This window comes from Frankliniella occidentalis, unplaced genomic scaffold (genome assembly GCF_000697945.3).
Source record: "Frankliniella occidentalis isolate FOCC.00 unplaced genomic scaffold, Focc_3.1 Scaffold234, whole genome shotgun sequence".
NCBI classification, from domain to species: Eukaryota; Metazoa; Arthropoda; class Insecta; order Thysanoptera; family Thripidae; genus Frankliniella; species Frankliniella occidentalis.
Genome location: NW_026267360.1, coordinates 321,608 through 336,247, shown reverse-complemented (window position 1 = coordinate 336,247; position 14,640 = coordinate 321,608). Strand labels below are relative to the sequence as shown.

General features: G+C 46.0%; 2 protein-coding genes across 5 annotated transcripts in view; both read right to left on the bottom strand.

Moving 5' to 3' along the window:
• Window positions 1-257: 257 nt before the first annotated feature.
• Window positions 258-5,818, bottom strand: LOC113213252 (luc7-like protein 3). 4 transcript variants are annotated; one of them, XR_008011812.1, is made up of 10 exons: window positions 5,652-5,818; window positions 5,055-5,300; window positions 4,764-4,970; window positions 4,515-4,676; window positions 4,266-4,435; window positions 4,048-4,173; window positions 3,832-3,947; window positions 3,537-3,731; window positions 2,854-2,904; window positions 258-920 (listed from the first exon to the last, which is right to left on the bottom strand). XR_008011812.1 is itself a non-coding variant. In XM_026432260.2 (9 exons), exons 1-8 carry the CDS (start codon window positions 5,751-5,753, stop codon window positions 3,565-3,567), a joined length of 1,296 nt encoding a protein of 431 aa, XP_026288045.1. In that variant the 5' UTR covers window positions 5,754-5,818; the 3' UTR covers window positions 258-920; window positions 3,537-3,564. The 4 variants fall into 4 exon arrangements, 2 of the variants coding, with proteins under 2 accessions (XP_026288045.1, XP_026288046.1); XR_008011811.1 differs by having other exon boundaries at window positions 2,854-3,731; XM_026432260.2 differs by lacking the exon at window positions 2,854-2,904.
• Window positions 5,819-10,696: 4,878 nt separating this feature from the next.
• The window catches only part of LOC113213259 (uncharacterized), a gene marked incomplete in the record, with an annotated part of 258,491 nt that continues 254,547 nt past the window's right edge, over window positions 10,697-14,640 (bottom strand). The window contains 1 exon segment of the mRNA XM_052272963.1: window positions 10,697-11,036.

Here is a 14,640-nt window from a genome sequence, read left to right as displayed (position 1 = left end):
CCCCAGCCTGTCAGAAACGTCTGAAAGCGACGAGCGACGACGGACGAGTCCAAGAGACTATTTTTAAAAGGTCTTCACATAAAATTTCATTGAGTGAATTGGCTTTTAGCCTACCTCTAGGTCTCCTTTTTAAAAGTTATTCAGTTTATGGGGGATAAAAACGTCCCCGACAGCTCTGCTAAAAGCCTTGACGTCTCTGATGTCTTCCTAGTGTGGTGGGAATGTGGGAGAAGGTATAAGAAAGGAATGACAAATAATTTTTATTTTAATTTCAACTTTATTACCACTTTGAATTTGATGAAATAAGCATCAATATAAAAGGTACGAGGCATTTAAATGTACTGAGCTCCCTAACAATCACAGTATATTTAACATTGTGCATCAGAAGGCACAAAAACAAGTATGGTCTGTTCTAATCATAAGTGGATCACAGCCCAAATTGATAAACTCATTTCTTATCTACCATGAATACAATAATACAAAAAGACAACAAAAAAAAAAATGAGAAAAATCGTGGGCCGCGGCAGGAAATGCAATAAAAGTGTTGCACTCAATTTTTTTGTATGAACATACTGCTAATAGTTTACACAAAAATTGGTGGGTAAAGCTTCCACTCCATTTTGTGAAGTCCTAAACAAACCATTTTAATTTAGTCACACTAACAGAAGTTTAAGGTGAAAGATATGATGGCCCTTCTTGGCACTTATAAGAAAACAAAAAATGAACAATGCATTACTTGACACACTTATATCAGCGTTTCCCAGCCATTGTTATCTGATTGTTAGATGGATGACATTTCTTTTAAGACATGCTATTCTTACAATCTAAGTCACCTTGACATCAGCATGGTGAGGCGTGTGCTTGGTGGAATACTGCTTCCCATTGTGGACTTCAAGACTACCCCACCTTGTGATCAAGTGCTGAAAAGGAAACAAGAAAGTGAATAGGACATTCAGAATAAGACAGTTCGGCTGCTCAAGCGCCAGCCATGGCCACTGCTTCCTGACCCATTCTCTGGAGGAGCTTACAGGCGGGAGGCATGACACTCTTCAGGATGCAATTCAACCTGGTGGGAAGTCGAAGCATCCATTGACATCACAACTCAATTGCTGGGAACAAAACTGTGGGAATGAGGAGGCCTGGTTTAAGAAACCCAAACAAAACTTAACACTTGCTCCCCTCATTCCTTTCATTTATGCTCACTGAAAGCTCCCCCATTAGCTAAGAAAAAAATGCTTAGCCGTGTACTTTTGGTAGATAGATAGAAAACAATTGGACGACACTGTATCAAAAGAGGAAACAACATACGGAGCGGCCACTAACAAGGCATACTTCAAACATACAAAATGGGCAAGGGTGTGCGAAATTAGGCAATAACCAATCAGAATCTAATAGGCTGTGGAGTGTGATAGGCTAGGCAGAATACTATATGGCTGGAAGGCTGGGGTGAATCTTCAGGGAAACATAGTCAAAGCTCCAACACAAACTATATTATAAGATGGCTTGAGGTGTGCTGTCTTCCACGACATCTTCTTCACAGGGCCACTGTAAAATTGTCTTGACACACACACATGCACACTCACTTCTGTTTTTATGTATTTTGGACTGATAGAAGAAAGCCCTCTAGCCTGATATAAAAGCTGCTAGGACTTGGGGGAACAGGTGAGGGTGGAAGAGCAGGTCCAGAAAGAAAGCAATCAAGTCAGATTCTGATATGGTAACGCAAGGATTCGCACACCCTCAAAAGTGGATGAGGGTCACCTGATTGTATAAATACCTCAATGTGATCCAACCATAACAACAACTAAACCAGCAAGGTGCGGGACGGGCCCAATGCTTGTGATGTTGCTGACAGAAGTATTGCTCCACCTGAGGCAGGTCTGTCTAACCAATCACTGAAAAGAATACAACTCAAGATCCACACACAAACAGAGCTGCAGAACAACCAAAATCTAAAATCACCAATTACACAAACTTAATAGTTATTGAATTGCCAAAGAATGCATCTTCAGAGTGTTTAAGGGTGCATTTTAAAAGTTACTTCACAATTCCCATGAAGTGTGCAGCAAATTTTAGAATAAAACTAACAATTTATGTAGAGGTGCTGTGTCTGAGCTCTATAAATTACAAAAACAGTTGACCTCTATGTAATTTAAATATCTTATCTAGATAACCATTCAAATGAAAATAGTAAAAACTATTATTCATCTAGTCCATTTCCAAGATTTTGAGCAGCAGCGAACTTTACAAATAAGGTGCACATTGAAAATGAAGAGTTCCTAGGTTAAATCTGTACCACTTTTAAAAATTCATCAATAGGAGCAACAAAAAATAAACACATTTAATGAAAAGTTCTACACCAAAAGAAGATACTTACTTTGGTAAGTATTCCAAAAATGTATAATAGGAAAAAAGGTCAAAAATATTGAGAGGAATCAACATTTGCTTATATGAACAAAATACAATCCTGCCTGCCTCCAAACAATGACGAAAGCTATAGGCCAACAAGCACCAAGACACACCAGCTTTAGGGTTGACTTTAAATAAGCTCAAACAAAAGAAAAGAAAAGCAGTCTGTGACATGCCATTTATGTCTCATTCCACTTGACTTGAGAGGGGAGAAGGTGGCATAGATTGATAAAGGGAAGTTCTGTTTAACAGCATGCAAATCTAAAATGTAGTCTTTCAAAGTTTCACAAAAAAGCTACCTGTTAGGACTGTGATATTCCCCACACATTCACATCAGAGTTAGATAGAGATATAAGTGACGAGGAAGAGACTACATTTAAACTGAGTTTTCTGTATGTAGTAATAAATTCCACCCTCATATGAATTTATAATCCATACACTAACCTCCAATTCCAATATGAACCACGTTGGCGTGATGATGCTGATGAAAACATACTAAAAAACAAAGCAAGTACTCTTACTGTAGCATACAACACACAGATAAGCCACAGTTAACTTGCTTCAATCTATACAAGGCAGAAATAAAGATGAAACAATAAAAAAAAAAAAGAATGAGAAGACTTTAAGATTCTAGATAAATTTTGTGATATTTTGTTGCTAGTCAAAAGAATAGCACAAAGTTGAAATGTTAATTTTAAAGTAGAGAGAAACAGAGATAAGAAAGGTTAGTTAGTTGAAAAGTTAGACCCTAATAAGTAGCAATGTATTTCATGCTTGCACAGACACTACTTTGAAGGCAATAGGATAAATGACTTGTATGACTTCAAATTGGCTACCTTGCTGAAAGTTTTTGGTGCTAGATATCAGGTGGAGGCACCTGAACCATTATTTGCTATATAGATTGAATGTCCACATCACATGATCCAATATAAATGGTACACAACACCATTTTGTATTAGATGATTTTTTTCCTTTTAATCATTGAGAAAGCTGTTAGGTTACTGAGATACAGAGAATTGACAGTAACATGAAGTAAAATAAACTATTTCCTCGCAACAAAGGGAAATTTTGGATGATGTGAGGTGAACAGATACAAATATTGATCTAATTTTAATGAAGTCACTTACCTTTCAGAGAGAGCCTGTACCTCAGTGATCAGTGATTGTCGTTGTGCCCATCTTCATAAGCATCCTGCATATGACGGCTTCTTGGAACTTCCTCATCATAACCTTTGCGGCCATCATCATAACCATCGCGATCATGACGGTGTGATCTGCTACTGTGATGACTCTTGCTGTGTCTTGAAGCTTCCCCATTCATTCCTTTCGGTGGAAGTAACAAATAAATCAATTAATTTGAACCAAATGTGTTCCAGTGTAGACATGACATAACTACACTGTAGATATATGAATGTTAACTCACCTTTTTCTCGCCTGTGGCGATCTCTATCTTCCTCTCGCCTATATTCATGCTGGTCATCACCCCGGTCTCTCCTGTATGACTCCTTCCAATCACGGCTGTTTTGCATAGAAGAAGACCTGTGGTGTGGATAAAATTTCCATTGAGTACTGATGAAATAGACATGCTAAACTGTGGCACATAAGAGAATAAGAAATAACAAACTACCAACTTCCTTACCTGTGTTTTTCCTTTTCACGGTCTCTCTGTTCTCTACCATATTCCCTATATCGGTCATCATGACGATTTGGCCTTTCACGTTCTCTGTCTCTGCTTCGGCTCCTCCGGCGGTGCCTACCAGGACTCCTGAAAACAGAATTAAAGTTTGACATAACTTAGAAATGACAAATTAAAAAAAAAAAAAAACGTCAAAAATTCAACAGGCGGCAAGATCTTGCCTATCTCGATTTCTTCTCCTTAGAGCCTCTTCCTCTTCTTCCCGACGTTTCCTCCTCTCATCTCGTTCTCGCTCTTTGCGCTTCTCCTCCTCATCTCTTGCTCTATATCTTTCTTTTCTTTCGTCTTCTCTGCGCTTTTCTTTCTCCTCTCTTGCTTTGTTCCTGTTTGCCTTAAAATATAATAGGAGCTATGTTTAGTGCACAGAATCCACATCTAGATAAAGGATTTCAATTGTTCTACTATGGTACCTGGATTTCGTCAATGGCTTGTCGAAGTCTAGCATATCCCATGTGCTGTTTGCCCATGAGATGGTCATCAATTCTAGACTGAGCATCACCAACAATAAGAAAAGCACCACAGACATCACAAACTTCCATTTGTTTCTCTTGCGCTGCTGCTAAATCTGCAGTCTACAAAACAACAAAAAACCAATCAAAAGTCAATATAATAATCACAAGTAACGATATGGCACTTCATTTTTATTTAGTCAGACATACCTGTTGCCAATGACTATTGTCATTTTGTTTCCGAAGTTGCTCTCGCTCCTCTTTCAATTTATCACATAGTTTCATCAAACCTTGAGCTTCTTCAACTTTACCTTGCGTACCCATTTGCTCAGCTTCGCTAACTAGATTATTAATTTTTTCAGAGAGTAGATTTATTTGCTCAGTGTTTCGCTGTGTTTGGGCAGGGGTCAAGGAAGCCTGTAAATCAAAGAGTAAATACATGTTATTGAGGTAATTAATGAAAGTCTACTTTTGATAAAACCACAGAAAAGTAGCACTCACTGTATCGGCCTTCCCTATCAAAGCAAGACGAGATTTTCCTTTGGATATTTTGCGTTCTACTTCACTGACCATACCCTGGCAAAATCTCACAAAGTCATCTTCATACTGTTGTTTCTTGTAACTGGTAGACTTCTCAAATTGATTTTTAGCTTCATCGTCATGTAAGCGGGAACATGCTCCTAGATCAGCCCGAGTGTTCACAAACAAATCATGTGGACAAAACTTGACCATATGCATCTTGCAGAACTGGAAATAAAAAACAACAACAAAGAAACATACAAGTAAGAACAATGAATGGAAGTATACGATTAAAATAAACAGGAAAAAAATATATTCTGTACTTGTTTGCAGAGGTTATGATATGCAAGTATACAGTAAACAAAGTGTTCTGAGGGAGAAAAATGGATCATTGAGAGTAGAAAACTACCGAAATGGACATAGATTACTCAAAAATGCTATGAAAACAGGGGTTTCATCAAAATTTCCATAATTATGAAAATGCGGCAGACGCTGTGTGGTGTGGTGTTCTTAAGTCACGCTGGTAAACCGCACACAATGTCAAGGTGAATTTACTATTAAAATGTAATTTAGACTTACCTCTGGATCTTCCCAATTAAGATCTTTCTGTTTATCGCCCACTGCATTTCTATTTCTCCCCATAAGCTCATCGAGCAAAGCAGCAGCAGCTAGGACCGCCATCTTGTTTGACAGCAAGACGACGACAAAAAAAAAATTAAGAAAAAACAGCACAACCGAAATCACTACGGATACCGATACTATTGCAGTTGAAGAAATCGCGGTTCACTAGGAAGAAGACTGGGAACGAGAGCCACGAGACTATGCGGATTGCTGATGAGAAATTTAGGGTGCACTCAGAAGGCGGGCAGCGGGCAGCCGACTCTACACAGCTGCCTGGCGGGATGGCCTACCCAGCTCTTTGCAGGCTCCATCATCTTCCATCAATCATCAACCGGATGATAGCGTCGTGGTTACATCAGCGCCGAGTCAATCGCCGGGACTTAGTCGTTGTGGCCCAAAGTGTCGCTCTCCCAGCGACCAAGTCCCGTCTGACCTCTCACTAAAGCAACGCCCCCCAAAAGTTTTGCACTTCAAATCGCACAAATTATGTGTCGCTTGAACAAAAAAAGCAATTCTTCGCACTATTTTTTGTTTACCAGTCAGCCACAGCGTAGTATGGCTCGTCCGCTGAAGCGTCACTTCGTACCTCGCCTCTATGGCTCAGTCAGTAGCGCGCCCGCTACCCCGTATCAAAAATCAAAAAGGTCGCCGTCTGAGATTTTAGAGGTTGCACTCTCGAAACATCATATTGACCTCGCAACGACTCTGTGCAAAATCTAGGCGCTACCAGCCAACGCTTTTCCGGCCCAGATCGCATTTGCAGTTCGGAACTTGGAGCGGCCGTGTTTTTTTATGTTATTTCTTTGTGGATGTTAGGGCTTTGATGGCCAGACCAAAACCGTTCTGAATGCCAGGTAGCGCCAACGTTCCAATTGGGTTTTTTGAAAAAATGTTTTAAGTAGGGCATTTGTGTCTGTGGTGATGTCAGAAAGACCACCCACAATACACGCCTGTACACTTTTTCGCCAAGCTGCCAGGCGTTTTCCTAATTATTTGAATTTTCACCGCGAAAAAAAAAAATATCAGTGTCCATATGCGATTCGGGCTGAAAAAGCGTTGTCTGGATTTTGCACAGTGTCATTAAAAGTTCAATACGATTTTTAGAGGGTGCAAACTCGATTACTATTTTTGTTTATATACAGGCTAGCGCCCGCCCAGAGCGTGGAAGGTCGGAGGTTCGACTCTCCGTCGATTTGAAGTTTTTCTCAGACCCCCAAATATCAAAAGGACTTCCAACCCGTCATTTCATCAAGTCTCCATCGTGAAGTTCCGACGGTAGTTACCATCCTGGTGTCACTGCACCGAAAGGTCAATGTCTCGACATCCAGAAATGTGCCGCACTTCATATTTTATTGCGGAATTCCTGAGCTATACGGAGGCCATTTTTGTGAAATCGACGTTTTTTGATGGAATCGTTGATTCTGAATCCCGCGATGAAATTAAGGTTCTGTGTGCTGTCCTCGCTGCTGTCGTTTGGTGTTGAACCAAAAGGGACGTGTTGTAATCATAAGAAAGAAAGCGTATTTATATCAACATTCACTGTGTCTTAAACTTTATTATTTACACATCATACAATTTGGTACCTGTACAAATAAATATATTTCGATGGCCTCACAACAAATTTACATTAATTTATACATTAGAGCTGTGATGAAACATGGCCAGCATACTGTTGCACTTTAATAGTAAGCAATTAAAATAGCAAACAAATTATTTAGAAAGTGAGACCAAAGTAAGTATAACGAGATCAAAAATCCTATTGTGAACATTTGGATAGCTCTGAAGTAATCATTTAGCTTTTTCCAACTTTTACATGATTCCGTTTATAGAACAAGGTTCTGCGTGTATGCAAGATGTACGATTTACAGCATATCTGCAGCGACAAATTTTCACGTATTGTAATTTCTACAGAAAACGAAAGAAACTGCGCACACATTTAAAAAATATTGAATGAAGCAATTTTGAAAACATTTTCAGGCTGATCAATCTATTAATCGAACGTTAAATAATCAAATAAAGGTTGGCCGCTCTAGAAACTCAAGTGTGATACAGTAGAACAGTTGAGCACAATATCAGGTGTTTTACCACGCACCTGGAATTCCCCACGTGTATCCGTGTCACACTTACAAATTTGAGACCAGACTTAAAAGCGCGCACTCATGGTACGGGTGATAGAGTGAGACACATGTGGTCTCACACATGTGTTATACACTTGTCATATGCCAGTTGAGAGTGTGACACGCCAGGAATTGTACTTACAACTGTCAGACTGTATCACACTTGAGTATCTAGGGCGCATTGTGGAAGTAGCTTTTCACTTTACGACGTAGCCTAATAAATCCAAAGCCACGATCTGCGCTTTTTCATTGGGCGTGGATATCGATTGGATATGGTGAAAATAACTGGAAGGCCGTCGAGAAGCGAAACTACTTCTCAACAATGTAGGTTGAGTAGATTGCTTTTCGATCTCTAGCACCATGGGAAACAAGACAGGTGTGAAGCCGGAAAATCGCCAAAAGGAGTTTAAAAAATGAGTAATATTTACAACTTTTTAATTTGATGTTCACAGTCCTTACCGATCTTTGCTTGCATAACCACACAATCCCACACAGTTGGAGCAACTTTTGGCAAAGTATTGATTTGTAGTAACAAATAAATGTCCACTTTTGACAAAAACAATAAATGAAAAAATAATTTAGAAACAACACTTCAATTGGCATTTTAGTGTAAAGGAAAGCCCCCCCAAAACTCATGATAAGAACAGTTTACTGCTGGAGAGGAATGTATTCGTCTCACATTTTCTAGCGTCCGACGATCTATTTACGCTGTTTACAGTACACATAGAAAAACAAGGTAGGGCGTTGCACCTTTCTTGGGATGTCGAGGAGGTTCCAACTTCAATGCCTTTGTAAAGGTATCACAGAGATTCCAAGGTGCAGTTCTTTACGGATTTTTAATGTTGATCGTGAGGCATTAAAGCGGGCTGCTTTGAAAAGATGGGAAGTCCTCCTTCGTTTTTCTGGTGAAAAAGTGACACCAAAGCCTTCTTTCTTCCCTTTTCCAAAAATCAAAAATCACTTGACCAAGAGAGAGTAAGTATACAGACCTTGGGGTCCAAGTGCCTTTTTTTGCAATGTTTAAAGACATATCCTATTTAAAAATTTAAATATCAAAATAGGGGATATATTAACATCAGCAATTCCATACACCCAGCGCGCCTCAACTGTGCGACAGCAAAATAAATCGTCTTGCAGCTCAAGTTTTCAGTTTCTTGTCAATTGGCAATCCTCCCCCACTCTTTATCCATCGCAAATGAGAGTACGGCGGCGACGTAACTCGTCCACCATACCACGGGCGGCTCGCGTCGCGTCGCTCGACTCAAACGAGGCGTATTTATTTGTTTTAGAGAATATAGACGCGATTGGCAGGCATCGTTCGTCACGCCCGCCGCCGCACCTGCTGCTCGCGCGCCGCCCGCGAGACGGACATATGATGGATGCGATTGGTGGGCGCGACAAGGACAAGGCGCGGCGGCGCGGCACAAGTTTATTGCACGACAAAGGAAGTCACGCGGCGGAGGCGGCGGCCCGGGGCCTTAATCATGGCTGCCGAGGAGGGAAATTTATGCCAAATCGATGTTAAGCTGCAACTATGTTCCACACCGCACCGTGGTGTACGCGGCGAGGGGTGGAGGTGAGGGGGAGGGCGGAGGGGTCGCCTACGCGCTCCTCCTCAGGTCGGCGGGGATGTCCTCAAAACCGTGACGTGCGACGTCAAATTTGTCCTGTTCGATTATCACGTCGATCTCGCCTCTTCCTAGGGATCGTCCAGAAAGCAAATCGTTTTTTCGCGTCTTTTTTTTATCTCTCAGATTAGGTTAAGCGCCTGCGAGACGCGGGGTAGGCCAGCCCGCTGTACACGCATGCACATCGGGCAAGGTACTGCCTACCTACCCGGCGCTACGAGAGCTCGCGCAAGGCTGCACTTGCCAGGTTCGGCGCGGCGAGTGACGGGACGTCCTTCCTGGATGACCCCTTCGCGGGTTTGGAGGTGGTGGCGGTGGGGGTGGGGGGCAGTTGCAGAGGCCTTCAGCAGCGGGGAACAGGCCGTCTGAGGAGAGTGCCGCCACGGATTAAACCCATTTGAGTTGAAGTGGGCGGAGGGGGGGTCGGGATGAGGAAAATTGAAGAGCCTCGTCGACATATCCGAAGCAGCTGAACCATTAGGGCTGACAGCTCTTAGGCCTCCGAGCAGCGTGGCTGCAGGTGTCTTACAAAGTTTGGGTCGCGAGTTAAGGCGAATATCTCGGCTGCTGCGCCCCGACGGACAAACTCCACTCCATTCCCCGGGGCCGCTCGGCTGGGCTGCTCTGTGGGCGAGGCAGGGATTTGGACGGTGGTACAGGTGTCGGCAAACAGACGCTGCTCTTGCCCTGGGATAAGTACAGGGGAGGATCGTCTAAAAATACCGTCCGGCGGGTGCGGTAAAGAGCACGAGTTGGGAAAGTATACTCTTTGTGGGGTTGAAGGTCGAGAGAAAGGGGAAAAGAGCGGAGGAAGGGACGGAGGGGGGGGGGGGCTCAGACAGCCACGCTGCCGTGACGTGTGAGTCTGTACACGGGCCGCTGCGAGGCGCGCAGAGCGCGAAGCAGCGTCGCTGTCAGGCTGATGCGATCTGGCAGTCAATGCAGATGAGCGTCTCACGGGGGCAGAGGGGAGGGCGTGTCTGCTGACTGAGGTGAGGGGTGTGGGGGAGGGGGTAGTTGGTGGGGTCACTGCAAAGAGCGCAAGCGCAGCCTGCAGCCCGTGACGTCATCGCGCTGATGATATGTAGGCTGGACGTCCAGCCGAACGACCCATAAAACGGCTGGGGCACCACAGGGCGAGCGAGCCGAACACCGCCGCGCGCAAAACCACGGCACAAGACATGACACCACACACGAGTTCTCTTTTGTCACACACAAACATGTGTTTTATATCACACGAGAAGACAACTGAATGGAATTAAGGTATCACCATGTTCTTTATTTTTTCTCCTTCTTAAACGGGAAAACGTTCGCAAAATAAGACAAGGAAAAACGACGCCGGTCCCAACGGCAGTCGTATGAGCAGTTTTTTTTAAACAGCAGAGCTGAGCACGTCTGGGTTGCACGATATGACGAGGGATATGTAGTTGGCGGGGAGATTCAGCGTCCTCGTTCCGCTAGTGTTCTCAAGCACTTGGGAGCACCGAGTCACGCCGGAGGACGGCGGGCGCCCCGGGCGCCGGTCGAGGTGGCCGACGACGAAGAGGGGGCGGCGGGACGCTGCCCCTGGCCGCGGGTCGTCGTGGTCGTCGTGGTCGCCGTGTCGTCCTCGTCCTCGCCGCACACGGGGCCTCCGGGGGGACTGCGGTCGCCGCCGAGCTGTTACCGGGAGACGAGGGTCGCCGTCGTGGAGGCGAGGAGCACTAGGACCGCCAGAGGCCCCAGCCTGCACCCCGCAGCTGCAAAACAAACAAACAATATTACTTTTATAAACGTTTACTAAAAAAATTGCTGAAAAAAATTGGAGCAGAGGAAATGGAGCACGGAGCTGATCCCTCCTAGTGGCTGTGACTAGCGCCATGCACACAGAGCGCACCGTGTGCTTGGCGCACGTATTCTATTACGGAATGGGTCCCTAACTACCTCGCTTGAGCGTGGCGCGAGGCGTGTTGCACGGTAATGTGTGTGGTCTCTCTATGTGTGTGAGCGGCGCGGGGCGTGCACACTAAATCTGAAAGGACTTTATTATTGTCCATAGAAAGACGCGTTTTTGTGCACATCTCAACCGAATGCAGATTTGAATCCAGCAAGTGAAGAATTAGCATCCTTTTTCTGGACACTTATTTTTTTGTCCATCATAACGATCTAAATTGCTGAACAGTAAAAGTACTTTCATGAAAGTAAATCTGCAGATTTAGTGTGTGCAGCTTGGAGTTTCGGGCGCGGGGCTCTCCCTAACAAGGAAACCCTTTCAGGTTTAAATCTCCGATTTCGTTGAAACTTGGAAAATTTGGAGGTCATTTATGTAGAAATCGGAGGGCACTTGAAATTTTCTCCTAAATCTCACAACTTTTCTTCCCCTTTGTAGATTAGAAGTAAGGTTTTCGAAAAAGATATTTAAAAAAAAATGTAAAGCAGTGTTCTAATGGGTAACTCGTCAAAGTAGTGCCCTTTAATTTTGTCCTTTTTGCTCTATTTTGAACCGTTAAGGCGGTAGAGTGATATTTGGGACGAAAAAAAGTGTAAGGCTTAAGTAAACCCCTAGTAACTGTGAAGTTTAGCAAAAATTTCAAGTGCCATCCGACTTCTATTATAATAACCTTTAAAATTTTCCGAGTCCCAACGAAATCGGAGATTTACACACTTGAAAGGTTCCCTTGTAGGTATGAGTGCGGCCAGGCTATGCTCTCGCGGACTCGCTTTGATAATGGGCTGATACACTCCGCGTAATGAGAGCCGTGGCGGTGCCGCCTCCACAATACCACCGCGGCTGCTCGAATGGCCCTCCAACGCCGCCGAGCTCCGCGCCCCGCAGAAGGGGCCGCGCACACACACACACACACATACGCTCGGCCGCACCCTCATGCTTGCGCTCGTCAGAACACCCCGACCGCTAAGTGCTTTTGCTCGTATCGCTAGATAACCATAGACCAGGTGGCGGCGGCGGCGGCGGCCGGGCCGCCCCTTCGTCGGGTCGCCACCACGCGGCTTCAACTTGTTTGTTTAAATATCTGCTTCCGGTCGCAAAGGTACCGGCATTGCATGCAGGCGTGAGCAGCTTCGGAGGAGGAAGCAGGCGACCCAACAGAGGTGGCCGCGAGGGCGGAGTGTGCGCCCCGCTCGGGCGTCCAGCCCTCGGGGCGTCAAGCCTATGGACTGGCGTGGTGAGTGCCAGCCAAATCCCCCGCCGCAGTACCGTCGTACACCCCACCCCTTCAAAGTCCCCCACAAACTCATTGGAGCCCCGAGGAAAAATACGAAAGGGCCGAAATCAAATTACGCGCCACTATATGAAATCAGGCGCAAGCAACACACACACACACACACACACACACACACTCTCTCTCTCTCTCTCTCTCTCTCTCTCTCTCTCTCTCTCTCTCTCACACACACCTTCCCTCTGTGGTGGCAGCCTCCTCCCACACCCTGCCGTGCCACACGGAGGGCGTGGGCGGCGGGCGGAGGGTGCTCGCCCGGGTCGGCTCGCCGCACAGCAGCAAGACTCAGCACAAAGTTGGACCTGGACCACGCCGCCGCCAAGCTGGGCCGGGCCGGGCAGGCCTGCCCGCGCCAGTAATCCGCCCTTGTCAGTTTGGCTGGACACCAACGACCTTTGCGCACCTCTCTCTCTCTCTCTCTCTCTCTCTCTCTCTCTCTCTCTCTGCACTCGCTGCGCCATTGCTTTTCTTTTGTTTCCTTTTCGCACTCTTTTTCTGCGTGTTCTCCACCACCCACCCAGCCCCGCGCTGGGCGTCCCCACCCCCTCCCCCCTCATGGCTTTATAGTGGTACTTGAGCCCTCGCACACCCACATGTTGCAGCTGCAAGCGGAGCAGTGCGGAGCGGGGAGAGCGCCGGGCGGAATTGCGTGCCATCTCCATACGCTCCACATCTATCTATCTATCTATCTATCTATCTATCTATCTATCTATCTATCTATCTATCTATCTATCTACCTACCTATCTATCTATCTAGCATTTAAAGGATAAACTTAAGAAATGGTCTCTTGGGACACATTCTTCAAATAATGCCAGAACAAGTTTTAGATTCTTAGAATTTATGTGCTTGCACTACAGATATTTCCTTGAATAAAGATGAATTATTCCACATCCACGGATTGGACGTTTGGTTCAAGGCGCTGGAGCATTTCTTTGTAAGGCGCTGAACAGTTTGAACAGTGTGAAGGCTGGAATGGTCAACGCAACACTAACAGCCCACTCTGAAAAAACTGAAGTTACCTGTCAGCTACGCCACGCCACTAGGCCACAGCCTCTGGCCTCCACGTGGCATTGGCGTGGAGTGGAGTGGCGAGTGAAGTGGCGTTGCGTGGCGCGGGGGCGTTCTGGCGAGGTCGCTGCGTTTGCGGTGCCGCCCACACGCGTGGTCCGTTGGGGTAGGAGGCTGTGCCTCCGCTTCCTCCCCCTCCACTACCAACCCGTCCATGGGGCCTAACGCGCATTCCCCACGCCTGCCCAAACCCGGACGGGTGCCAGCGCGCGAGCCGCACACAGAGGAAGTAGCACCAATTGTTTGCCGCTCATCCCCGCAGCCGAGCGGCCGCGCCGCGCACACCCGCCGCATACGAAGGCAAAACGCAAACGTTATTCCTAGAAAGCGGCAGAGCGCGTGCTGGCTCGCCCCCCTCCCCCACTCCTTCCCACAAAACACCACCACCACCACACACACAGCGGTGCGTGCGCTATTGCTGCTTCTGTTGTGCGAGACACATGGGGGGTGGGAGTGAAAAAGTTCCCCCCTCCCCGCCGAGCCCTCTGCAACCCCTGCTGCTGCGAAATCACTCCACGCCCCCCTCACGACCCCCGGACCCCCTCCACAACGCTGACACTAATGATGACGTGTCCGAAAACGTCGACCCGTGCGCGGTGCCACTTTTTGCCGGCGCCGGCTCCCGATCTACTGCTATTGAAAAACCCCACGAATAATGAGAAAGATGAGAAATAATAGTAACAAAAAACAACAACAAAACAATTTAGAGTATTTTTTCCTCTTCTCGCACCCGTGCAGCGGCATGACTCCCCCACCTGCCACATCTTGGAGCGTCGCGCGTAAAACTTGAACGCTTCAGCTCTCCTCCCGCCTCTGCTTGGCACGCCCAGCAGGGGCGGTGCAGTAGTACGGTCCAGGTCGGAGGCGCGATGCTCTGGACGATCCTTCACTTTTACTCCGCTGGGGCAGGTGGGG